General features: G+C 38.1%; 1 protein-coding gene across 2 annotated transcripts in view; it reads right to left on the bottom strand.

Moving 5' to 3' along the window:
* The window catches only part of LOC123537942 (bax inhibitor 1-like), a 146,600-nt gene that overhangs the window by 16,392 nt on the left and 104,141 nt on the right, over positions 1-26,067 (bottom strand). For both annotated transcript variants that reach the window (XR_008368496.1, XM_045321887.2), the window contains exons 7-8: positions 18,927-19,027; positions 2,796-2,865 (exon numbers count right to left, since the gene is read on the bottom strand). Coding sequence is in view for 1 of the 2 variants with exons in the window: in XM_045321887.2 (XP_045177822.1) it covers positions 2,796-2,865; positions 18,927-19,027 (171 nt within the window). In the remaining variant the exon portion in view is untranslated. The remainder of the gene's footprint in view (positions 1-2,795; positions 2,866-18,926; positions 19,028-26,067) is intronic.

Here is a 26,067-nt window from a genome sequence, read left to right as displayed (position 1 = left end):
TATCTGCATGTCTGAATAATACACAGTGAAGGAGAAAGAAACTGACTAGTTGGTTTTTCCCCCCTGGTATTTGTATATCTGCATGTCTGAATAATACAGGGTGAAGGACAAAGAAACTGACTAGTTGGTTCTTTCCCCCCTGGTATGTGTATATCTGCATGTCTGAATAATACACGGTGAAGGGGGAAGAAACTGACTAGTTGGTTCTTTCCCCCCTGATATTTGTACACATACACTTGTACATACTGGGGGAAAGAACCAACCAGTCAGTTTCCTCTCCCTTCACCGCCTATTATTCACATATGTAGACACATACACTTGTACATACAAGGGGGGAAAGAACCAACCAGTCAGTTTCTTCTCCCTTCACTGCCTTCACACATGTAGACACATACATTGTACATACTGGGGGAAAGAACCAACCAGTCAGTTTCCTCTCCCTTCACCGTCTATTATTCACACATGTAGACACATACACTTGTACATACTAGGGGGGAAAGAACCAACCAGTCAGTTTCTTCTCCCTTCACTGCCTTCACACATGTAGACACATACACTTGTACATACTAGGGGGGAAAGAACCAACCAGTCATTTTCTTCTCCCTTCACCGCCTATTGTTCACACATGTAGACACATACACTTGTACATACTAGGGAAAAGAACTAACCAGTCAGTTTCTTCTCCCTTCACCACCTATTGTTCACACATGTTGACACATACACTTGTACATACAAGGGGCCTCATGTGGTTCTGGGACGATCTGTGTATGAAAAGAATTGGAACAACTGCCTTACCCTTGCATGATCGTAAGAGGCGACTAACAGGGTCTTAACACTTGGTTTTGCTGTAACTCTGTGAATCCAGCAGGTATGCAAATTTTGATTCAATACCTCATGTTTTTATTTAGATGTAAATGAGATGTGAAACCAAAATTTGTAGTCCTGTTTGGCACCATATAACCTATACTGTGTTGGTGCGCCATAAAACCCAAATATAACATACAAGGGGGGAAAGAACCAACCAGTCAGTTTCTTCCGCCTTCACCGCCTATTATTCACACATGTAGATACAAACACACTAGGGGGAAAGAACCAACTAGTCAGTTTCTTCCCCCTTTACTGTACATTAATCACATATGTAGATACCTACATACTAAGGTGGAGAGAACCAACCTTTCATTTTCTTCCCCCTTTCCCGCCTATAATTCACACATGTACATACATACACACTAGGGGGGAAAGAACCAAACAGTCAGTTCCTTCCCCCTTCATCGCCTATTTTTTACACATGCAAGCACATACATTCTAGGGGGAAAAAACCAACAAGTCAGTTTCTTCCCCTTTCACTGTCTGTTATTCACACATACTTGCTAGGGGGGAAAGTACCAACCAGTCCGTTGGTATTCACACACGTAGACACATACGTACCAGGGGTGAAAAAAAACAACCAGTCAGTTTTTCCCCCTAGTTTTTTTTGACAAACAAGGGAAAAAAAACAACCAGTTCTTTTTCCTCCCTCGTTTATGCACAAAAACTTAGTTATTAGGGCGGTGGGGGAGAAAAAAACAACTGGTTATTTTTTTCCCTTGTTTATGCACAAAAACTAGGGGAAAAAAGAAACCAAGGGGGAGAAAAACAACCAGTTGTTTTTTTTTTCCTTGTTTATGCACAAAAACCTAGATATTAGGGGGAAAAAAACAACCAGGGGTGAGAAAAAACCAATTGGTTGTTTTTTTCTACCTTGTTTATGCACAAAAAAACTAGGGGGAAAAATGAACTAGGGGGGAAAAAAACAACCGAATGTTTATACCTTTTTTATGCACAAAAACTGGGGGGGAGGGGGAGGGGGGGACACGTTTTTTTCTCCCTTGTTTATGTACGAAAACTAGGGGTGGGGTGGGGGGGAAACAACTAGGGGGGAGGAAAAACCAACCAGTTGTGTTCTTTTTTCACCCATGTTTATGTACAAAAACTAGGGGGGAAATACCAACCAGGGGGTTGGTTTTTTCTCCTTTGTTTATGCACAAAAACGTAGGTGGGAAAAAAACAACCAGTGGGGAAAAAATCAACTGGTTGTTTTTTTCCCCGGGGAAAAACTGGGCTGTTACACCGGTTCTGTTGTTAAATTTCTGTGCGCAACATCAACTCGTATTCCTTGGACAAGCAATTTGTAATGAAACGCTCGGAGTAAGCTGTTTTTCGTTTTTTTGGTGTGTGCAGAGGTTCCATCTTGAATTTTTGTGTGGATAACGTGATTCAATTATTCCGAGTTATTATGAACTGTCATTGGAAAGACCCGCAGATTAAATATGTAAACACTGGCAGTATTTTGTCATCCATACAAAATACTAAATGGCGTTTTGCGGTTATTATTTTCCGAAGGATAAAGTGTCAACAAAGACCAAATATATGCTGTTTCTGTACCATTTAGGGAGCTCTACAATCTGACAATGTTTCGTGGTCTTCTTTCTAAGGAAAATAATGCTATTTCAGAGAAATAATGGGACTTTAACACAGCCTCAATTTTTTCAGTCACTTCTGCTAAATCAACTATGATACACTGAGCATAGGTGCATTTTGAAGAAGGCCACAGTGTTTTAACTAATCTATTAATAGTACAAACACATTTTATGATCACATCTTTCCTTCTTTTGTAAATAAATCAAGGCTACACAGGTTACCCATTTATCTGAACTGAACTTAATACAATTTTACACAAAGCACTGGGCCTCCCACTCTAATAAATAGAGGTAAGCCTGGGGAACATGTAGAGAACTGTAAATGGTAAGACTTACCTTATTTGCAAGGATGATTAGGAGGCGACGGAAAATGTTGATGAAGTCAAGGAACAGATCAACACATTGCCTGAAAATATATCAAACATGTTCTGAAACTTTCTAAACAATAAACTGGATGGCTGTGATATGGTCACATTTTCTTATTAAAACTGCACTTTGTAGCTGGTTATCTGCTGCTTTTAAATTATTTAAGACATTTTCAATTCGCATGTTTCTCTTTCGGCAAATATCAACTAGAACTGTCACAGGAGTGACTAATACCCCCACCATACAGTGTTGTCACAGAAGAATGGCAACCATCAACCATAAGAAATTTTAAAAATACTTAGAATAATATAAAACGTGAAAAAACTTATAAGTAATACTAGTATATGTGCCCTATATAAGGATGAGGGATGAGGTAAATACAAAAATCTCTAATATAAAAGATACACTAAAAATGAATACAAACTAGAGCTATCACTAAAGGTGATGAATGTACCCCCCGCATGCACCGACACAGTACATTGCAATTTGACGCACACAAGATTGCATAATTATGTGGACTGTATGTATATTGACTGTATGTATACAGTATAGTAACAAAAAACAAAGTCCCATAATTATGCAGAATATTTATCTAAAAGAATGTAACATGCACCATGCACAACTAGGGCTGGTACTGATCACTTGTGTGAAGTTTCATTAAATTGTGTGTAAGGGTTTGGTAGATTAGGCATGCACAAGATTGCATATGCAGACTGTATGTACATAGTATGTTAACAAGAAACAAAGTCCCATAACTCTGCAATTTTTGTCGCTGAAAGAACCTAACATGCCCCATGCACAACTACTGTTGTTACTGATCACTTGTTTGAAGTTTCATTAAATTGTGTAAAGGAGATGAGGAGAGATGGTGCGCACAAGATTGTGTCTATGTATATAGTATAGTAACAAAAAAAACAAAGTCCCATAACTCTGCAAATTTTTTTTCTGAAAGAACCTAACATGCCTCATGCACAACTAATGTTGTTACTGATTACTTGTGTGAGGTTTCATTAAATTGTGTCAAGGGGATGAGGAGAGATGGTGCGCACAAGATTGTGTCTATGTATATAGTATAATAACAAAAAAAACAAAGTCCCATAACTCTGCAAAAATTTTTTCTAAAAGAACCTAAAATGCCCCATGCACAACTACTGTTGGTACTGATCACTTGTGTGAAGTTTCATTAAATTGTGTCAAGGGGATGAGGAGAGATGGTGCGCACAAGATTGTGTCTATGTATATAGTATAGTAACAAAAAAAAAGTCCCATAACTCTGCAATTTTTTTTTCTAAAAGAACCTAACATGCCCCATGCACAAATACTGTTGGTACTGATCACTTGTGTGAAATTTCATTAAATTCTGTCAAGGGGATAAGGAGAGATGGTGCGCACAAGATTGCGTCTACGGACAGACGGACAGACAGACAGACAGACAACCTGAAACCAGTATACCCCCCCTTACAACTTTGTTGTCGGGGGGTACAAAAAGTGTCTTACCAACACATGTTACCAGAGAAAAAATGTCTTTACCTTTTACATAGGACTAATAATAAACAAGATGGCCTTGATGGCCCTATATTGCTCACCAGAGTTGAACTGGCTTACTGACCTAGCTTTTGACCCCACATGACCCAGTTTTGAATTTAACCTAGAGATCATCAAGACAAACATTCTGACCAAGTTTCATAAAGATTGAGTCACAACTGTTGCCTTTAGAGTGTTCACAAACTTTTCCTTTGATTTGACCATGTGACCTACTTTTTGACCCCAAATGACCCAGATTAAAACTTGACCTAAAGATCATCAAGACAAACATTCTTACCATGTTTCATAAAGATGGAGTCACAACTGTGGCCTCTATAGTGTTCACAACTTTTCCATTGATCTCGTTTCTGACCTAGGTTTTGACCCCACATGAACCAATTTCAAAACTGACCTACAGATCATCAAGGCAAACATTCTGACAAAGTTTCATAAACATTGAGTCACAACTGTGACCTCTAGAGAGTTCAAAAGCATTTCCCTTGATCTGGCCTACTGACCTAGTTTTTGATCCCAGATTCCAACTTGACCTAGAGATCATCAAGACAAACATTCTGACCAAGTTTCATAAAGATTGAGTCACAACTGTGGCCTCTATAGTGTTCACAAGCTTTTCCTTTGATCTGGCCTTCTGACCTAGCTTTTGACCCCACATGACCCAGATTCGAACTTGACTTAGAAATCATCAAGACAAACTTTCTGACCAAATGTCATATAGATTGGGTCACAACTGTGGCCTATAGTGTTCACAAGATTTTCCTTTGATTTCACTGGGTGACCTAGTTTTTGACCCCACATGATCAAGATTCAAACTTGACCTAGAGATCATCAAGACAAACATTCTGATCAAATTTCATAAAGATTGAGTCACAACTGTGGCCTAGAGTGTTCACAAGCTAATCCTTTGATCTGGCCTACTGACCTAGTTTTTGACCCCGTATGACCCAGTTTCAAAAGTGACATAGAAATCATTAAGACAAACATTCTGACCCAGTTTCATAAAGACTGAGCCACAACTGTGACCTTTAAAGTGTTCACAAGCTTGTCCTTTGATTGGACCGGGTGACCTAGTTTTTGACCCCACATGACCCAGATTCAAACTTGACCTAGATATCATCAAGACAAACATTCTGACCAAGTTTCATAAATATTGGGCCACAACTGTGGCCTTCAGAGTGTTCACAAGCTTTTCCTTTGATCTGGCCTACTGAACTAGTTTTGGACCCAACATGACCCAGTTTCGAACTTGACCTAGAGATCATCAAGACTAACATTCTGACCAAGTTTCATACAGATTGGGTTACAAATTTGGCGTCTAGAGTGTTCACAAGGCAAATGTTGACGGACGACGCACGCCAGACGCCAGACAATGACCAGTCACAACAGCTCACCTTGAGCACTTTGTGCTATGGTGAGCTAAAAAGTTAGAAAAATACCTAAAATATTGAAAATCTAAAAATAGAATTTCTAAAAATAGACTAATTTTTGGAATTCAAGGGGATGTAACTCAGTACAAAAGTTAAACAAGAGGACCACGATGGTCCTGAATCGCTTACCTGTCCCCACATAACCCAGTTTTGAACTGAGTATGATGTCGTTTTTTCTATTATTTGACATAGCGACCTAGTTTCTGAGCTCATGTGACCCAGTTTTGAACTTGACCTAGATATCATCAAGATAAAAATTCTGACCAATTTTTATGAAGATCCATTGAAAAATATGGCCTCTAGAGAGGTCACCAGATTTTTCTATTATCTGACCTAATGACCTAGTTTTAGAAGGCACGTGACCCAGTTTTGAACTTGACCTAGATATCATCAAGGTGAACATTCTCACCAATTTTCAAGAAGATCTCATGAAAAATATGGCCTCTAAGAGAGGTCACAAGGTTTTTCTATTTTTATACCTACTGACCTAGTTTTTGATCGTACATGACCCAGTTTCGAACTTTACCTAGATATCATCAAGGTGAACATTCAGACTAACTTTCATGAAGATCAATTGAAAAAAATGACCTCTAGAGAGGTCAAAAGGTTTTTCTATTTTTCGACCTACTGATCAAGTTTTTGACCGCAGTTGACCCAGTTTCGAACTTGACCTAGATATCATCAACATGAATATTCAGACCAACTTTCATACAGATCCCATGAAAAATATGGCCTCTAGAGAGGTCAAAAGGTTTTTTTTATTATTTAACTTACTGACCTAGTTTTTGACGGCACGTAACCCAGTTTCGAATTTGACCTAGATATCACCAAGGTGAACATTCTATCCAATTTTCATGAAGATCACCTAGATATCATCAAGATGAAAATTCAGACCAACTTTCATACAGATCCCATAAAAAATATGGCCTCTAGAGAGGTCACAACATTTTTTTATTATTTGACCTACTGACCCAGTTTTTGACGGCACGTGACCCAGTTTCGAACTTGACCTACATAGCATCAAGGTGAACATTCTGACTAACTTCCATGAAGATCCATTGAAAAGTATGGTCTCTAGAGAGGTTACAAGGTTTTTCTATTATTTGACCTATTGACCTAGTTTTGAAGGTACGTGACCCTGTTTTGAACTTTACCTAGATATCATCAAGGTGAACATTCTCACTAATTTTCATGAAGATCTCATGCAAAATATGGCCTCTAGAGAGGTCACAAGGTTTTTCTATTTTTATACCTACTGGCCTAGTTTTTGACCGCTAGTGACCCAGTTTAAAAACTAACCTAGATATCATCAAGGTGAACATTCAGATCAATTTTATATGAAGATCCATTGAAAAATATGGCCTCTAGAGAGGTCAAAAGATTTTAATAATTTTAGACCTACTGACCTAGTTTTTTATCGCAGTTGACCCAGTTTCAAACTTGACCTATATATCATCAAGATAAACATTCAGACCAACTTTCATACAGATCCCATTAAAAATATGGCCTCTAGAATGGTTACTAAGTTTTTTCATTATTTGACCTACTGACCTAGTTTTTGAAGCCATGTGACCAAGTTTCGAACCTGATCTAGATATCATCAAGATAAACATTCTGACCAATTTCTATGGAGATCCATTCACAAGTATGGCCTCTAGAGAGGTCACAAAGTTTTTCTATTTTTAGACCTACTGACCTTGTTTTTGACCGCACATGACCCTGTTTTGGAACTTGACCTAGATATCATCAAGATGAACACTAAGACCAACTTTCATACAGATCCCATGAAAAATATGGCCTCGAGAGAGGTCACAAGGTTTTTCTATTATTTGACCTACTGACCTAGTTTTTGATAGCACGTGACCCACTTTCGAACCTGACCTAGATATCATCAAGGTGAACGTTCTGACTAATTTTCATGAAGATCTTGTGAAATATATGGCCTCTAGAGAGGTCACAAGGTTTTTCTATTTTTAGACCTACTGACCTAGTTTTTGACGGCACGTGACCCAGTTTCGAACTTGACCTAGATATCATCAAGGTGAACATTCTGACCAATTTTCATGAAGATCTTGTGAAATATTTCGCCTCTAGAGAGGTCACAAGGTTTTTCTGTTTTTAGACCTACTGACCTAGTTTTTGATGGCATGTGACCCAGTTGCAAACTTGACCTAGATATCATCAAGATGAACATTCTGACCAACTTTCATAAAGATCCCACAAAAAATGTGACCTCTAGAGTGGTCACAAGCAAAAGTTTACGGATGCACGCACGCACAGACGGACGGACGACGGACACCGCGCTATCACAAAAGCTCACCTTGTCACTTTGTGACAGGTGAGCTAAAAAGTACTTTAAAGATATTTCTATTTTAAACTTAAGCAGCCCCTAAAAGGGACCCACAAGTTCTCCCATTTAAACAAGGCAGTCTGAAAGACAGCTAAATCCCCCGCCACTGTTATGGATAGTGAGAGGGTAAACCTCTGACCTTTAGCTGTGAACTTGACCTTGAACTGATATGGCTGACTTATGAATTCTGCACAACGTCTTGATGAGGTGATCATTTGAACCAAGTTTCATGAAAATCCTTCAAGGGGTTTAGGAGATACATAGCTCAAACCTTTGACCTTGAGTTGTGACCTTGACCTTGAGTTGACATTGCTGACTTATGAGCTCTTGATGAGGTGACCATTTGACTAAAGTTTGATGAAAATCCTTCAAGGGGTTTAGGAGATACAGAGTGGACACAAAATGGAAGGCTCAAACCTTTGACCCCAAGCTGTGACCTTGACCTTGAGCCAGCATGGCTGACTTGTAAGTTCTGCACATCGTTTTGATAAAGTGATCATTTGGCCCAAGTTTTATAAAATTCATTGAAGGGGTTTAGGAAATATAGAGCGGACACGAAATGGAAGAGTAAAACCTTTGACCTTGAGTTGTGACCTTGATCTTGAGCCGGCATGGCTGACTCATGAGTTCTGCACATCGCCTTGATGAGGTGATCATTTGACCAAAGTTTGATGAAAATCGTTCATGGGGTTTAGGAGATATAGAGCAGACACAAAATGGAAGGCTCAAACCTTTGACCCTCAATTGTGACCTTGAACTTGAGCAGACATGGCTGACTCATGGGTTCTGCACATCATCTTGATGAGGTGATCATTTGACCCAAGTTTTATAAAATTCCTTCAAGGGGTTTAGGAGATATAGAGCGAACACAAAATGGAAGGCTCAAACATTTGACCTTAAGTTGTGACCTTGACCTTGAGCCAGCATGGCTGACTCATAGGTTCTGCACATCGTTTTGATGAGGTGATCATTTGACCCAAGTTTCATGAAAATCCTTCAAGGAGTTTAGGAGATATGGAGCGGACACGTTAGTGTAACGGACAGACAGACGAAGACCATTCCTATAACCCCCCACCACTTGTGTCGGGGGATTAATAAATTTGGGACCAAGCCTGATGAAAAACCGTGAAGCACTTAACGAGAAGTCAATTAAGGTATTTTCATTTTCAGCTGCAGCAGCCCTTCCAGCCATCAAGCTCATCCTTTTAAACAAATTTGGAAGACCACTTTAAAATGAAGCTATAGATCCATCAAGTGGTTTATGAGAAAAGGACATTAGAGGTATTTCTATTTTTTGCTATAGTGGCCCAAAGAAGGGGCAGAGTGCCTTCATTTGAATAAGGCAGTCTGACAGACAGCTATAGCCCCGCTGCTGTTATGGATAGTGAAAGGGTTGATGGTATTGGGTTGAACATTAAGTATATTTTAAAGTCCATGTAGGACGACATCAATAAATCTGAAAATCCTTCAAGGGGTTTAGGAGATAAAGAGTGGACAAAAACTGGAAGGCTCAATCCTTTGACCTTGGGTTGTGACCTTAACCTTGAGTCGACATGGCTGATTCATAAGTTCTCCACATTGTCTTGATGAGGCATAAATTGGACCCAAGTTTCATGAAAATCCTTCAAGGGGTTTAGGAGATACCAGGGATCGAATTTAAGCTCGCATACTCGCTAAATGCGAGTGCAAATTTCAAATTGCGAGGTGAGATTTCAGACACCAGCATTTTTTTGCGAGTGAAAATTTTTGGCCGAATAATATGCATTTCTAACGGTCGTCTCGATCTTACAAAGTTCTTTCTTTAACAACTCGCGGTCATTGCAGTGCATTGTCATTTGCAGAACGAATTTCGGAGCACTTTTTCATCTTTCGTCATAAACGGAGTTTACACTCGACACATGTCTCGTGCGCATGTCTTTTCAACTGCTGACAAGTACCTGCGCCAATTTTGATGACGTTTACTGCATCTGGTGGGTTTTTTGGTAATCTATAATAAGTTACTATTTATATAGCGCAAATACGATTGGCTGGACTCGCCACATGGATGTTTGTGTTAATGTTCTAATAAAGTGACAAGTCGCGGAAAATGCAAGTTGTTTTTTCATTTAGCAAGTTAAAAAAAATACCACTTGCGAAAAAATGCAAGTAGAAAATCTGGCTAAATTCGAACCCTGGATACAGAGCGGACACAAAATGAAAGGCTCAAACCTTTGACCTTGAGGTGTGACCTTGACCTTGAGCCGACATGGCTGACACATGAGTCCTGCACATTGTCTTGATGACGTGATCTTTTGACCATGTTTATGAAAATCCTTCAAGGGGTTTAGGAGATACAAAGTGGACACAGTGTTTCAGACGGACGGGGACCATTCCTATAAGCCACCCACTCACCACTTGTGGCGGAGGATGAAAAAGTTGGGACAGACCTTATGATAATGATCCAGACTAAGTTTTATGTAGATCCATCAAGCGGTTCAAGAGAAGTTGTTTAAACATATTTCTGTTTTTAGCTCTAGCTACCCCTAACAAGTGGGTCATTGGCCCTAAAGCGCTCACCTGTGTACAAGGCTTCAAGTGAGTACAGAGTTAGGTTTCTTCCTTCAAGTGAGTACAGAGTTAGGTTTCTTCTATGTTAGCCTATACTATGTACATGTCACACACATTTTTGAACCTGGGGCAATAATTTGAACAATTACAGTAGACATTACAAATCTGATATCATACACCAAATACATGTAGCTATTATTGATTCTGAGAAGATTTTCAAAGTTTCTTATATAAAAGCCTATAGTAAGTACATGTCAGACACAGGGGCGTGGCCATTATTTTTACCTTAGGGCAATAATTTGGATACATATTGTAGAGTGTCAAACCCTTATATCACATGCCAAATATCAGAGCTCTATTTTCAATCAAAAAGACCCTTATGTTCAATGAACCCGAACCCGAACCATTTCAACAAGTTTGAAAGCGGGCTACCCAGAGATTATTTGTGTCAAGTTTCATCAAAATCCATTCAGTGGTTTTGGTGGATATACTGTTTAAAGAAATTGTTGATGAAAAGTTACCATCTGGCTGCCATGTTTTTTGACAAATCAGAAAAAATTGAACAATATTTGTAGAAGGTCACACAAGAACCATTTATGTAAAATTATTTACAATCGGGCCAGCAGTTTAACACAAGGTTTTTTTAAATTTCTACTATATACATACAGGGAAAAGTGACTACGTCCCCTGGCGGCCATGTTTTTGACGAATCGGTATAATGTGAACATTCTTGGTAGAGGGTCACAGAAGAACCCTTTGTGCAAAATTATTCTAAAATCGGGCCAGCAGTTTCACACATGAAAAAAGATTTTTAAATTTTCTACTACATATATGTACATATAGAATGGCCATATATTGCTCACCTGTTATCATTGCACTTGAGGACAAGAAGGTCCTCAGAAAAAATATCTAAGTCCAAAGGACAGGAACAACAAAGGGAAGAAATTAAACCAAAAAGAAAAAAAAAATCTTACAAGGTACAGATATGTCAAAATACACCTAAAACTTGGAGGTACCATCCATGTTGTACCACAGAAAAGTGGTCTCGGTTTTTCCCTACGGCCAATAATAAAAAAGTTACTAAAAACAAGCTATTTATAGTAACATAAAAGGGAAGTAATTAAAAAAAAATGACTGTAAGTTAACAAAAGAAGGATCTGCCAAATAAATCTTTTGACATAAATGAAATTTCAGATCAGTATCTTCATTAGTTACGGAGATATACCCATTTTAATTTGAAATAAAGGGAGGTAATTTGACATAAAATCAGTCCATGGTTATCTACCCTCATTGGCTCAGTCCAACTAATGACAATGATGAAATTTCAAATAAGTCTTTTAAGTACTTACTGATATAATTCCATTCTGATTACAAACAGGGGAGGTAATCAGATATAAAACAACTCTGGAACCTACAAATTGATCTGATTTGTCATGGAATCCAAGCTTTATTGTTGTTTAAGATATTTTGGAAGTTTGTATCAAATAAAACCATAAATGAAGTCTCTTTATGGCTGCAAAAGCCAAAATAGCCAATTTTGGACCTTTAAGGGGCCATACTCTGGAACCCATGAAGGAATCTGGCCAGTTCAAGAAAAGAACCAAGATCTTATGGTGATACAAGTTTTGTGCAAGTTTGGTTAAAATCAAATCATAAATGAAGCTGCTATTGTGCAGACAAGATCAAAATAGCTAATTTTGGCCCTTTCAGGGGCCATAACTCTGGAATCCATTAGACGATCTGGCAGGTTCAAGAAAGGAACAGAGATCTTATGGTGACACAAGTTGTGTGCAAGTTTGGTTAAAATAAAATCATAAATGAAACTACTATTGTGCAGACAAGGTCAAAATATCTAATTCTGGCCCTTTCAGGGGCCAAAACTCTGGAACCCATAATGGAATCTGACCAGCTCAAGAAAGGAACGAGACCTTATGGTGATACAAGTTGTGTGCCAGTTTGGTAAAAATCAAATTATAAACTAGAGATGCTTTTGAGAAAAGCACATGTCTCCCACAACTGCCCCTCTGAAAAATGTTAGTTTCTCCAGATGTTTTAGACGAGTGGATCCAATTAGATGGTATGGATGAGTGGATCCAATCAGTAATTCAAGGGCCATAAATCAAAAGTGCCTGGGCGGATTTGGCTAGTTATCGAACTTGGGTAAGGTCTTATGGCCAAACACATTTTGTTCAAGTTTGGTGAAGATCGGATGAGAAATGTTCGACTTAGAGAGCGGACAAGAGTAAACAGACAGATTTTTCCGGTAATTCAAGGGCCGTAACTCTAAAATGCCTGGACCTATTTGGCTAGTTATTGAACTTGGCTGAGGTCTTATGGTCAAACACATTTTTTTCCAGTTTGGTGAAGATCGGATGAGAAATGTTTGTTTAAGAGTGCGGACAAGAGTAAAAAGGCCGATTTTTCGATAATTCAAGGGCCGTAACTCCAAAATGCCTGGACCGATTTGGCTAGTTATCGAACTTGGTCGAGGTCTCATGGTCAAACACATTTTGTTCAGTTTGGTGAAGATCGAATGAGAAATATTTGATTAAGAGTGTGGACATGAGTAAAAAGGCCAATTTTTCGATAATTCAAGGGCCGTAACTCCAAAATGCCTGGACCGATTTGGCTAGTTATCAAACTTGGCTGAGGTCTCATGGTCAAACACATTTTGTTTAAGTTTGGTGAAGATTGGATGAGAAATATTCAAATTAGAGTGCAGACAAGAGTAAAAAGACCGATTTTTGGTAATTCAAGGGCCATAACTCCAAAATGCCTGGACCGATTTGGCTAGTTATCGAACTTGGCCGAGGTCTTATGGTCAAACACATTTTGTTCAAGTTTGGTGAAAATCGGATGAGAAATGTTCGACTTAGAGTGCTTTGTCACAGACACACACACACACACACAGACTGGAGTAAATCAATATGTCTCCCACACCACTGTGTGGTAGGAGACATAATAAAGCTGCTATTGTGCAGACATGGTCAAAATAGCTAATTTTGGCGCTTTCAGGGGCCATAACTCTGGAACCTGTAATGGGATCTGGCCAGTTCAAGAAAGGAACCGAGATCTTATGGTGACACAAGTTGTGTGCACGTTTGGTTAAAATAAAATTATAAATGAAACCACTATCGTGCAGGCAAGAAATTGTTGACGCACGGACGCACGAGACGGACAGACGACGGATGAAGGGTGATCACAAAAGCTCACCTTGTCACTATGTGACAGGTGAGCTAAAAAGTGACCATGCCCTCTGGCTGCCATGTTTTTTGACGAATCAAAATAATTTGAACAATCTTGGTAGAGGGTCACATAAGGACCATTTGTGTAAAATTATTTTAAAATCGGGCCAGCAGTTTAACACAAGAAGATTTTTTTAACTTCCACTATATACAAACAGGTAAAAGTGACCACGCCCCCCTGGTGGCCATGTTTTTTGACAAATTGGTATAATTTAAATAATCTTGGTAGAGGGTGACATAAGGACCATTTGTGTGAAATTATTTCAAAATCGGACCATCGGTGTAGATGTTGTTTGAAGATTTTTTCTGTTTTTAGCTCTGTTTGAACAATTTTGGTAGAGGACCATCCAAGAAACATCCATGCCAAGTTTCATCAAAATCCATTCAGTGGTTTTGGATGGACGCACGATGGACACAGCATGATCACAATAGCTCACCATGAGCATTGCTCAGGTGAGCTTAAAAGGGCAAAGCACATCTACTTGAACAAATTTTGGGAAGTATCCTACAGACAGTTTCAGGAAGATCCATGTAGCGGCCATTGAGAAAAAACTGTTTAAAGGTATTTCAATTTCTAGCTCTAGCAGCCTCTAATAGGGGCCCCAAGCGCATCCTTTTGAAACAAGAGGGCCAAAGTGAACTATTCTATGGCTACTAAACCCTAGCGCCACCACCAAAAAGTAGTGATAAGGAAAAGTGCTATCGACATTTCCATGGTGCAGCTATCACCACTTTCAAACTGTAAATGTTAATATTCTGTCTTATATTTTTATTGATAAAACTTATTTCAAAATTCGGAGAATGTAGTGCTGTGTAAGAACACCTTTACTACAGTATGACTGTAATTTCGTTAGAATATCTTAAAAATTGTGGTGTCAAGAGCTTTTCACCTGATTCGCACAATTTTTTATTGTACATATTGATATCTGTCTGTATTCAAGCTGTTATTTGATGCATAAACACACTATAAGAACATTATCGCGCATGCAAATGGTCTAAATATGTATGATATTTACACAGGCAAACATCAACAGTAATGAAATCTCCCTTAAAAGAAATATGCCAGTATTTTTTAAAAGTGGTGGCACTATCACATCAGTGATGGCGCTATACAGTAGTGGCGGCGCTGTGGCTATGGCATGCGTTTTCTGTTCAATTGTGGCTACCAACTTACATGTCTATCTTGTTTAAGATCTGAACAAATTGAAGTTTTTTTTCTCATATATAAACAACAAATCTTCAATCAATAAAAAACACACAGAGAAGAAAACATTTCGTAGCTAAGCATTTCCGAAATAAAAGTGTCCGCCACATAATATATCATATGGCCATTTCCCTTCCCCACCTGCTCCCCAAAGAAATGTATCGTTATACATATCTAACCTGCTGAACTCCATCTGCATTGAATTAGAAACAACATACATTTAACATCAGCATGTGGAATCTTCATGAAATGACAGAAACTCAATTTTAACCATAATCGGCCGAATATAGGTTGCACTCATGTATAGGACGCAGAGAAAAAAAATCAGCAGAATTCTGGAAAAATGCTTATACCCACTTATCATTTATCCGAATTTATGTTTGTCCAAAATTCGCTATAGTTTCTACGATCTCGCCGGTTTTTGCTCAATCATTGTCGATGTTTTTGCATGTTGTGCAAGTATTTAAAATGAAAAGCATAAACTCTTTGTAAGCACTAAACTGTTGCATCCTCTGACCACTCCATGAATACTGATGCCAGCGAAAACGAAAGTACACTTTGGCACGTGGAGGTAAAATGACGTAATTTTAAGACTGGTTTGCAAATTGTTTTGAACAATACGCATCATCGACTATGATCATATTGGATCAGTCTTTAATTCGCATGCACATGTTTAGTTGCCTCAGGGTATGATTAAATGGTTAATTGTTTGCAGACTGTAACAGTAGGTGTAAGGTAAGTAATGCTCGATGAACAAGAGGATTATAAACAAATATCAAAAATATGTTTTAAGACTAGATAATCGATTTCCGGGCTACCTGATACGGAGTTTCAAGTATTTTAATGCAAAATTTGAGAATGCCGGGAAAGTTTTACACAGGTCTTGTTAAAAACTTAATTATCAGTTACAGAAATGCATTGTAAAATATATTTTAATGAAAAACAGCATTTATTTATCTTATTTTATGTGAGCTCTAAATTTTACATTTTATACAAAAGAAATTTAAGACACCGGGTCCCGATACCGCCTATTAGCTATGCCCGAGTCATTGGTATTTACTCCCATTGAATTCTCTTCACTATAGAAGTACGCGGTGTAAACAAAGATTGATTTTCTTAATTTCTGAGTCGGGGGAAATGTTTGGTCTTTTTCTATCCCCATATATAGGACGCATCGGTCCTTTGGGACCAGAATCTCGTTAAGAAATGTGCGTCTTATATTCGTAGGATGACGGTACATTTTTTTTTCAAATGTTTTCAGAACATCTATTAATACTTCTGAAATGGTTTTCCCTTTGTTAAAAAGAAAGGAATCAATCGACTTATCGGCCTAATTAATGACAGAGTCTTCACGTGCCCCAAATTAATACAACTAAGTGTCACATTCCTCCATTTTACTAATATTTTCAAGTACCTCTCCATATTCATTGTCATGATTAGAATCGACCATATCTTAAAGTGTTTCTTGACTTGAAAGCGACTGACTTGTCAAAAGTTTTGTTTTATTTAGAATGTGATTCCAGTTTAAATTTATGACCTATTTTCTGATCGGTGAATAAATTAATAAGCCCTTTTTCAAAGTTTTTGAGAGATGGTATTTTGGAGGAGTATGTGTTCTTGTTGTAGAACTTGCCTTCAGTGAGATAATTGTGTTCATTTGAATTAATCCCTTCGGAGAAAAAGGCTTGGCAAGATATTGTTCTTCTTTTAAGTTTTTAGGAGAGATCCACTTTTCCCTTTTCGCTCCAGACTTCCCATCTGCAACGGAACAGTGTCTGCATGATACTTGAATATATGAAAGTTTTAAGCTCCATGTGGTTCTGGGACGATCTGTGTATGAAAAGAATTGGAACCACTGCCTTACCCTTGCATGAAGAGGCGACTAATAGGGTCTTGACACTTGGTTTTGCTGTAACTCTGTGTTTCCAGCAGGTATGCAAATTTTGATTCCATACCTCGTGTTTTTATTTCGATGTAAATCAGAATCTGATGTGAAACCAAAATTTGTAGTCCTGTTTGACGCCATATAACCTATACTGTGTTGGTGCGCCGTAAAACCCAAATAAATAAATAAATAAATAAAAGTTTTATAATTTGATTAAACAAGAGGGCCATGAAGGCCCTGTATTACTCACCTGACCTATTGACCTAAAGATCATCTAGATTAACATTCTGACCAAGTTTCATTAACATATGGTCATAAATGTGGCTTCTACAGTGTTAAATAGCTTTTCCTTTGATTTGACCCGGTGACCTAGTTTTTGACCCTAAATGACCCAGATTCAAACTTGACCTAAAGATCATCGAGATTAACATTCTTAGTTTCATGAAGGTACAGTCATAAATGTTGCCTCTAGAGTGTTAACAAGCTTTTCCTTTGATTTGACCTAGTGACCTAGTTTCTGACCCCATCTGACCCAGATTTGAACTTGACCTATAGATAATCAAGATTAACATACAGACCAAGTTTCATTAAGATATGGTCATAAATGTGGCCTCTACAGTGTAAACTAGCTTTTCCTTTGATTTGACCTTGTGACCTAGTTTTTGATCCTACATAACCCAGATTCAAACTGGTCCTTGAGATCATTAAGATTAACATTCTGACCAAGTTTCATGAAGATACAGTCATAAATGTGGCCTCTTGAGTGTTAACAAGCTTTTCCTTTGATTTGACCTAGTGACCTAGTTTTTAAACCCACCTGACCCAGATTTGAGCTTGACCTATAGATCATCAATATTAACATTCTGACCAAGTTTCATGAAGATACAGTCATAAATCTGGCCTCTAGAGTGTTAACAAGCTTTTCCTTTGATTTGACCTGGTGACCTTGTTTTTGACCCCGGTTGACCCAATATCAAACTCGTCCAAGATTTTATTGAGGGTAACATTCTGACCAAGTTTCATTAAGATTGGGCCCAAATTGTGACCTCTAGAGTGTTAACAAGCTTTTCCTTTGATTTGACCTGGTGACCTAGTTTTTGACCCCAGATGAGGCAATATCAAACTCGTTCAAGATCTTATTGAGGGTAACATTCTGACCAAGTTTCATTAAGTTTGGGCCAAAATTGTGACCTCTAGAGTGCTAACAGTCAAATTGTTGATGAGGGACGACGACGGACACAGGGCAATCACAAAAGCTCAACATTTTTGAGCACTTCGTGTAAGGTAAATGACAATCCCTGTTTACCTTATTTGTTATGAATAAAACTACTTATCTGTTGTCAGACGTTGTTACACTAACCTTCCGCCATAGCGCCACCACTACTGTATAAGGCCATCACTGATGTGAAAGCGCCACCACTTTTAAAAATGCTGGTGTATTTTATTTACAGGACATTTTATTAATACTAATGTATGTCCGTGTGTGTATCATACATATTTAGACCATTTGCAAGCGCGATGTTCATATAGTGCGTCTATGCATCGAAATTTAGCTGGAATGCATATAGATGTCAAAATTTACAAATGTTGGAATCAGGAGAAAAGCTCTTGGCACCACAATTTACATAATATCTTAACGAAATTACAGTCAACCTGTGGTAATAATGTTCTTACGTGGCACTACATTCTCGGATTTTTGAAATAATTTATATCAACGAAAATGTAACGTAAAATATAAATTTTACTCATCTGTTTACATTTTGAAACGGGTGATAGCTGCACCACGGAAATGTCGATAGCTCTTTCTTATCACCACTTTTTGGTGGTGGAGCTAGGGTTTAGTAGCCATGTATTCTAAGTCTTCTCAGCAAAATAAATGTGAAAGATGAATATAAGATTACCAGATATAGTCGTCATCACCACGCCTTGCCTTCTCAATGATCAGCTGTGTGTCATACAGAACAAAGCCACAGAAAATTACCAGGCCACCGTAAAGATTTAGCTGAAATATCATCAACAAACAAACATGTTAATTACTCATACACTGCCAATAACATTACAGAAATAATGTTTATTTGACAGATTTTCCTTGTGCTACTTAAATATTATATTTTGTAACAAGAGCTGTCTCCATAGGATGACACATGCCCCCGATGGCACTTTGAATGAATAGTTATGGCCGATGTTAGAGTTAAGGACCTTTGAGCTACGGACCTGGGTCTTGCGCGCGACACGTCGTCTTACTGTGGTACACATTCATGCCCAATAATTTTAAAATCCATGCATGAATGACAAAGATATGGACTGGACACGCCCATCAATGCACTATCATTAAATATGACCTTTAACGTCTAAGTGTGATCTTGACCTTTGAGCTACGGACCTGGGTCTTGAGCGCGACACGTCGTCTTACTGTGGTACACATTCATGCCAAGTTATTTGAAAATCCATCCATCGATGACAAAGATATGGACCGGACACGAATGCACTATCATGAAAAATGACCTTTAACGTCTAAGTGTGACCTTGACCTTTGAGCTACGGACCTGGGTCTTGCGCGCGACACGTCGTCTTACTGTGGTACACATTCATGCCAAGTTATTTGAAAATCCATCCATCGAAAATTGCGGACAGACTGACAGACCAACAGACGGTTCAAAAACTATATGCCTCCCTTCGGGGGCATAAAAAGAAGCTTTGAGTATAAGCTTTAACGTAAAAACTAACAAGAATTTGAAACAGAGTCACCAATGCCTATGGACATTATTTTACCAAAACATATCATGCCATTACAGTATCTTCTTCTCAGTAAGGGAGGCAACATACTAAACAAGAGGGCCATGATGGCCCTATATCGCTCACCTGAGTTTAGTTGCTTGCTTCAACAAATTTCTTTGCTTAAGCTTCATTAACAACAAGAGGACCATGATAATCCTCCATCGCTCACCTCTTTCCACATGACCCAGTTTTGAGTATGACGTCGTTTTTTCTATTTTTTGACATAGTGACCTAGTTTTTGAGCTCATGTGACCCAGTTTTGAACTTGACCTAGATATTATCAAGATAAAAATTCTGACCAATTTTCATGAAGATTCATTGAAAAATATGGTCTCTAGAGAGGTCACAAGGTTTTTCTATTATTTGACCTATTGACCTAGTTTTCGAAGGTACTTGACCCTGTTTTGAATTTTAACTAGATATCATCAAGGTGAACATTCTCACTAATTTTCATGAAGATCTCATGAAAAATATGGCCTCTAGAGAGGTCACAAGGTTTTTCTATTTTTATACCTACTGGCCTAGTTTTTGACCGCACATGACCCAGTTTCGTAACTGACATAGATATCATCAAGGTGAACATTCTCACTAATTTTCATGAAGATCCATTGAAAAATATGGCCTCTAGAGAGGTCAAAAGATTTTTCAATTTTAGACCTACTGGCCTAGTTTTTAACCGCAGTTGACCCAGTTTCAAACCTGACCTAGATATCATCAAGATGAACATTCAAACCAACTTTCATACAGATCCCATGAAAAGTATGGCCTCTAGAGAGGTCACAAGGTTTTTTTTATTATTTGACCTACTGACCTAGTTTTTTAAGGCACGTGACCCAGTTTCAAACTTGACCTAGATATCATCAAGGTGAAAATTCTGACCAATTTTCATGAAGATCCATTCAAGGTAATGGCCTCTAGAGAGGTCACAAGGTTTCTCTATTTTTAGACCTACTGACCTAGTTTTTGACCGCACATGACTCTGTTTCGAACTTGATCTAGATATCATCAAGATAAGCATTCAGACCAACTTTCATACAGATCCCATGAAAAATATGGCCTTTAGAGAGGTCACAAGGTTTTTCTATTATTTGACCTACTGACCTGGTTTTTGACGGCATGTGACCCAGTTTCGAACTTGACCTAGATATCATCAAGATGAACATTCTCACTAATTATCATGAAGATCCATTGAAAAATATGGCCTCTAGAGAGGTCAAAAGATTTTTCTAATTTTAGACCTACTGGCCTAGTTTTTGACTGCAGTTGACCCAGTTTCAAACTTGACCTACATATCATGAAGATGAATATTCAGACCAACTTTCATACAGATCCCATGAAAAGTATGGCCTCTAGAGAGGTCACAAGGTTTTTTTATTATTTGACCTACTGACCTAGTTTTTTAAGGCACATGACCCAGTTTCAAACTTGACCTAGATATCACCAAGGTGAACATTCTGACCAATTTTCATTTAGATCCATTCAAGGGTATGGCCTCTAGAGAGGTCACAAGGTTTTTCTATTTTTAGACCTACTAACCTAGTTTTTGACCGCACATGACTCTGTTTCGAACTTGATCTAGATATCATCAAGATAAGAATTCAGACCAACTTTCATACAGATTCCATGAAAAATATGGCCTTTAGAGAGGTCACAAGGTTTTTCAATTATTTTACCTACTGACCTAGTTTTTAGGGCTAGTGACCCACTATCTAACTTGACCTAGATATCATCAAGATGAACATCCAGACCAACTTTCATACAGATCCCCTGAAAAATATGGCCTCTAGAGAGGTCACAAGGTTTTTCTATTATTTGACCTACTGACCTAGTTTTTAAAGGCATGTGACCCACTTTCGAACTTGACCTAGATATCATCAAGGTGAACATTCTGACCAATTTTCATGAAGATCTCATGAAATATATGGCCTCTAAAGAGGTCACAAGGTTTTTCTATTATTTGACCTACTGACCTAGTTTTTGACAGCACGTGACCCAGTTTCGAACTTGACCTAGATATCATCAAGATGAACATTCAGACCAACTTTCATACAGATCCCATGAAAAATATGGCCTTTAGAGAGGTCACAAGGTTTTTCTATTATTTGACCTACTGACCTAGTTTTTGAAGGCACGTGACCCAGTTTCGAACTTGACCTAGATATCATCAAGGTGAAGGTTCTAACCAATTTTCATGAAGATCTTTTGAAATATATGGCCTCTAGAGAGGTCACAAGGTTTTCTATTTTTAGACCTACTGACCTAGTTTTTGATGGCACTTGACCCAGTTTCGAACATGACCAAAATATCATCAAGGTGAACATTCTGACCAATTTTCATGAAGATCTTGTGAAATATATGGCCTCTAGAGAGGTCACAAGGTTTTCTATTTTTAGACCTACTGACCTAGTTTTTGACGGCACGTGACCCAGTTTCGAACTTGGCCTAGATATCATCAAGATGAACATTCTGACCAACTTTCATAAAGATCCCATGAAAAATGTGACCTCTAGAGTGGTCACAAGCAAAAGTTTACGGACGGACGGACAGCCGATGGACGCTGCGCGATCACAAAAGCTCACCTTGTCACTTTGTGACAGGTGAGCTAAAAACAAGGTGAGTAGGTCATGGTAAAGATTATTCAAGATAACTACTGAAATCTGTTTAAAAATTTAACTGGTGGTCCAAATTTCTTTGCTGTAGCTTCAAAAATAAGAAAGTAGGTCAGTAGTTCAGGGTTAAGAAAATTAAAGATGAGTACTGAAATCAGTATCAAAATTTATAAACATGATCCAAATTTTTATCATAAATATATATGATATAATTAAGGACGAGGTTAGGCAGTTTAAAATTTCAGGAAAACAAGAGGACCATGATGGTCCTGAATTGCTCACCTCTTCCCACATGACCCAGTTTTGAGTATGACGTCGTTTTTTCTATTATTTGACATAGTGACCTAGTTTTTAAGCTCATGTGACCAAGTTTTAAACTTGACCTAGATATTATCGAGATAATAATTCTGACCAATTTTCATGAAGATCCATTGAAAAATATGATCTATAGAGAGGTCACAAGGTTTTTCTATTATTTGACCTATTGACCTAGTTTTTTAAGGCACATGACCAAGTTTCAAACTTCACCTAGATATCATCAAGGTGAACATTCTGACCAATTATCATGAAGATCCATTCAAGGGTATGGCCTCTAGAGAGGTCACAAGGTTTTTCTATTTCAAGACCTACTGGCCTAGTTTTTGATCGCAGTTGACCCAGTTTCAAACTTGACCTATATATCATCAAGATAAACATTCAGACCAACTTTCATACAGATCCCATGAAAAATATGGCCTCTAGAGTGGTCACAACGTTTTTTCATTATTTGACCTACTGACCTACTTTTTGATGGCATGTGACCCACTTTCGAACTTGACCTAGATATCATCAAAATGAACATTCTGACCAATTTTTATGGAGATCCATTCACAAGTATGGCCTCTAGAGAGGTCACAAGGTTTTTCTATTTTAAGACCTACTGACCTAGTTTTTGACCGCACATGACCCTGTTTCGAACTTCACCTAGATATCATCAAGATGAACATTCAGACCAACTTCCATGAAGATCCATTGAAAAATATGGCTTTTAGAGAGGTCACAAGGCTTTTCTATTATTTGACCTACTGACCTAGTTTTTGATGGCACCTGACCACCTTTCAAACTTGACCTAGATATCATCAAGATGAACATTCAGACCGACTTTCATATAGATCCCATGGAAAATATGGCCTCTAGAGAGGTCACAAAGTTTTTCTATTATTTGACCTACTGACCTAGTTTTTGATGGCACGTGACCCACTTTCGAACTTGACTTAGATATCATCAAGGTGAACATTCTGACCAATTTTCATAAAGATTTCATGAAATATATGCCCTCTAGAGAGGTCACAAGGTTTTTCTATTTTTAGACCTACTGACCTAGTTTTTGACCGCACATGACCCAGTTTCGAACTTGGCCTAGATATCATCAAGGTGATCATTCTGACCAATTTTCATGAAGATCCATTGAGAAATATGGCCTCTAGAGAGGTCACAAGGTTTTTCTATTTTTAGACCTACTGACCTAGTTTTTGACCCCACGTGACCCAGTTTCGAACTTGGCCTAGATATCATCAAGGTGAACATTCTGACCAATTTTCATGAAGATCTCATGAAAAATATGGCCTCTAGAGAGGTCACAAGGTTTTTCTATTTATAGACCTACTGACCTAGTTTTTGACCACACGTGACCCAGTTTGGAACTTGACCTATATATCATCAAGATGAACATTCAGACCAACTTTCATACAGATCCCATGGAAAATATGGCCTCTAGAGAGCTCACAATGTTTTACTATTATTTGACCTAATGACCTAGTTTTTGACGGCACGTGACCCACTTTGAACTTGACTTAGATATCATCAAGGTGAACATTCTGACCAATTTTCATGAAGATTCATGAAATATATGGCCTCTTGAGAGGTCACAAGGTTTTTCTATTTTTAGACCTACTGACCTAGTTTTTGACGGCACGTGACCCAGTTTCGAACTTGACCTAGATATCATCAAGATGAACATTCAGACCAACTTTCATACAGATCCCATGAAAAATATGGCCTTTAGAGAGGTCACAAGGTTTTTCTATTATTTGACCTACTGACCTAGTTTTTGCACGTGACCCAGTTTCGAACTTGACCTAAATATCATCAAGGTGAACATTCTGGCTAATTTTCAAGAAGATCTTGTATAATATATGGCCTCTAGAAAGGTCACAAGGTTTTTCTATTTTTAGACCTACTGACCTAGTTTTTGACCGCATGTGACCCAGTTTGGAACTTGACCTAGATATCATCAAGCTGAACATTCTGACCAACATTCATGAAGATCTCATGAAAAATATGGCCTCTAGAGAGGTCACAAGGTTTTTCTATTTTTAGATCTACTGACCTAGTTCTTGACCCCACGTGACCCAGTTTCGAGCTTGACCTAGATATCATCAAGATGAACATCCTGACCAATTTTCATGAAGATCTTATGAAAAATATGGCCTCTAGAGAGGTCACAAGGTTTTTCTATTTTTAGACCTACTGACCCTAGTTTTTGACCCCAGATGACCCATTTTCGAGCTCGACCTAGATTTCATCAAGGTAATCATTCTGACCAAATTTCATGAAGATCAGTTGAAAAATACAGCCTGTATCGCATACACAAGCTAAATGATGACAGACGCCAGACATCGAGCGATCAGAGAAACTCACCTGAGCATTGCTCAGGTGAGCTAAAAATACAGCCTCTATCGCATACACAAGGATTTTCTTTGATTGACCTAGTGACCTAGTTTTTTACCCCAGATGACCCATATTCGAACTCGACCTAGATTTTATCAAGGCAATCATTCTGACCAAATTTCATGAAGATCAATTGAAAAATACAGCCTCTATCGCATACACAAGGTTTTTCTTTGATTTGACCTAAAGACCTAGTTTTTGATCCCAGATGACCCATTTTCGAACTTGGTCTAGATTTCATCAAGTTAATCACTCTGACAAAATTCATGAAGATCAGTTGAAAAATACAGCCTCTATCGCATAAACAAGGTTTTTCTTTGATTTGATCACCGTATTTTGGTGCGTATAGGTCGCACTTTTTCTAACCATTTTGCTGCCTGAAAAAGTTCCTGCGACCTATACGACAGAACATTGCCAGCAGTTTTTTTTTTCGGGCCAATTTTCTGACCGTAGCTCTCGCAAAATTATGTGCATCTGTTACGAACAAACAAAATGGATAAAAAAATATCAATATCGGCGGCTTTTCAACCAATAGCGATAACTTTCAATTAAATATATCGTAAATAACCCATACAGACTATTAAAATTACGAATGACTTTAATTCAAAGATGTTTTTACAGTCTGAATTACGTTTGTTTCTACTTTCGTTTTAGTGGACGCCATTGACATGTACACCGGGTTGGATAAAATCCGGACAGATCCGTCCTCCATTCCAAACATTGTTTATACTAATTCTTAGCGTATTAAAAAACTTGAAAGATAATTTTTTACTTTTGATTTTTAGATAAAAGAAAAAATCCAAAAAGAGATATTTTGTTAATCTTTTTACTCAGAGTCAAAAGAACGCGGTTAATTACATGACACGGAAAGGTGTTATAATTGCTGTGCAAACAATTCACACTTAAACTTGCATGATAACAGAATGTAAACGCAAACCGTCTGCTG

Source organism: Mercenaria mercenaria, chromosome 18 (assembly GCF_021730395.1).
Source record: "Mercenaria mercenaria strain notata chromosome 18, MADL_Memer_1, whole genome shotgun sequence".
Taxonomy (NCBI): domain Eukaryota; kingdom Metazoa; phylum Mollusca; class Bivalvia; order Venerida; family Veneridae; genus Mercenaria; species Mercenaria mercenaria.
Note: the sequence above shows the minus strand (reverse complement) of the source record. Positions and strands in the feature narration are given on the sequence as shown.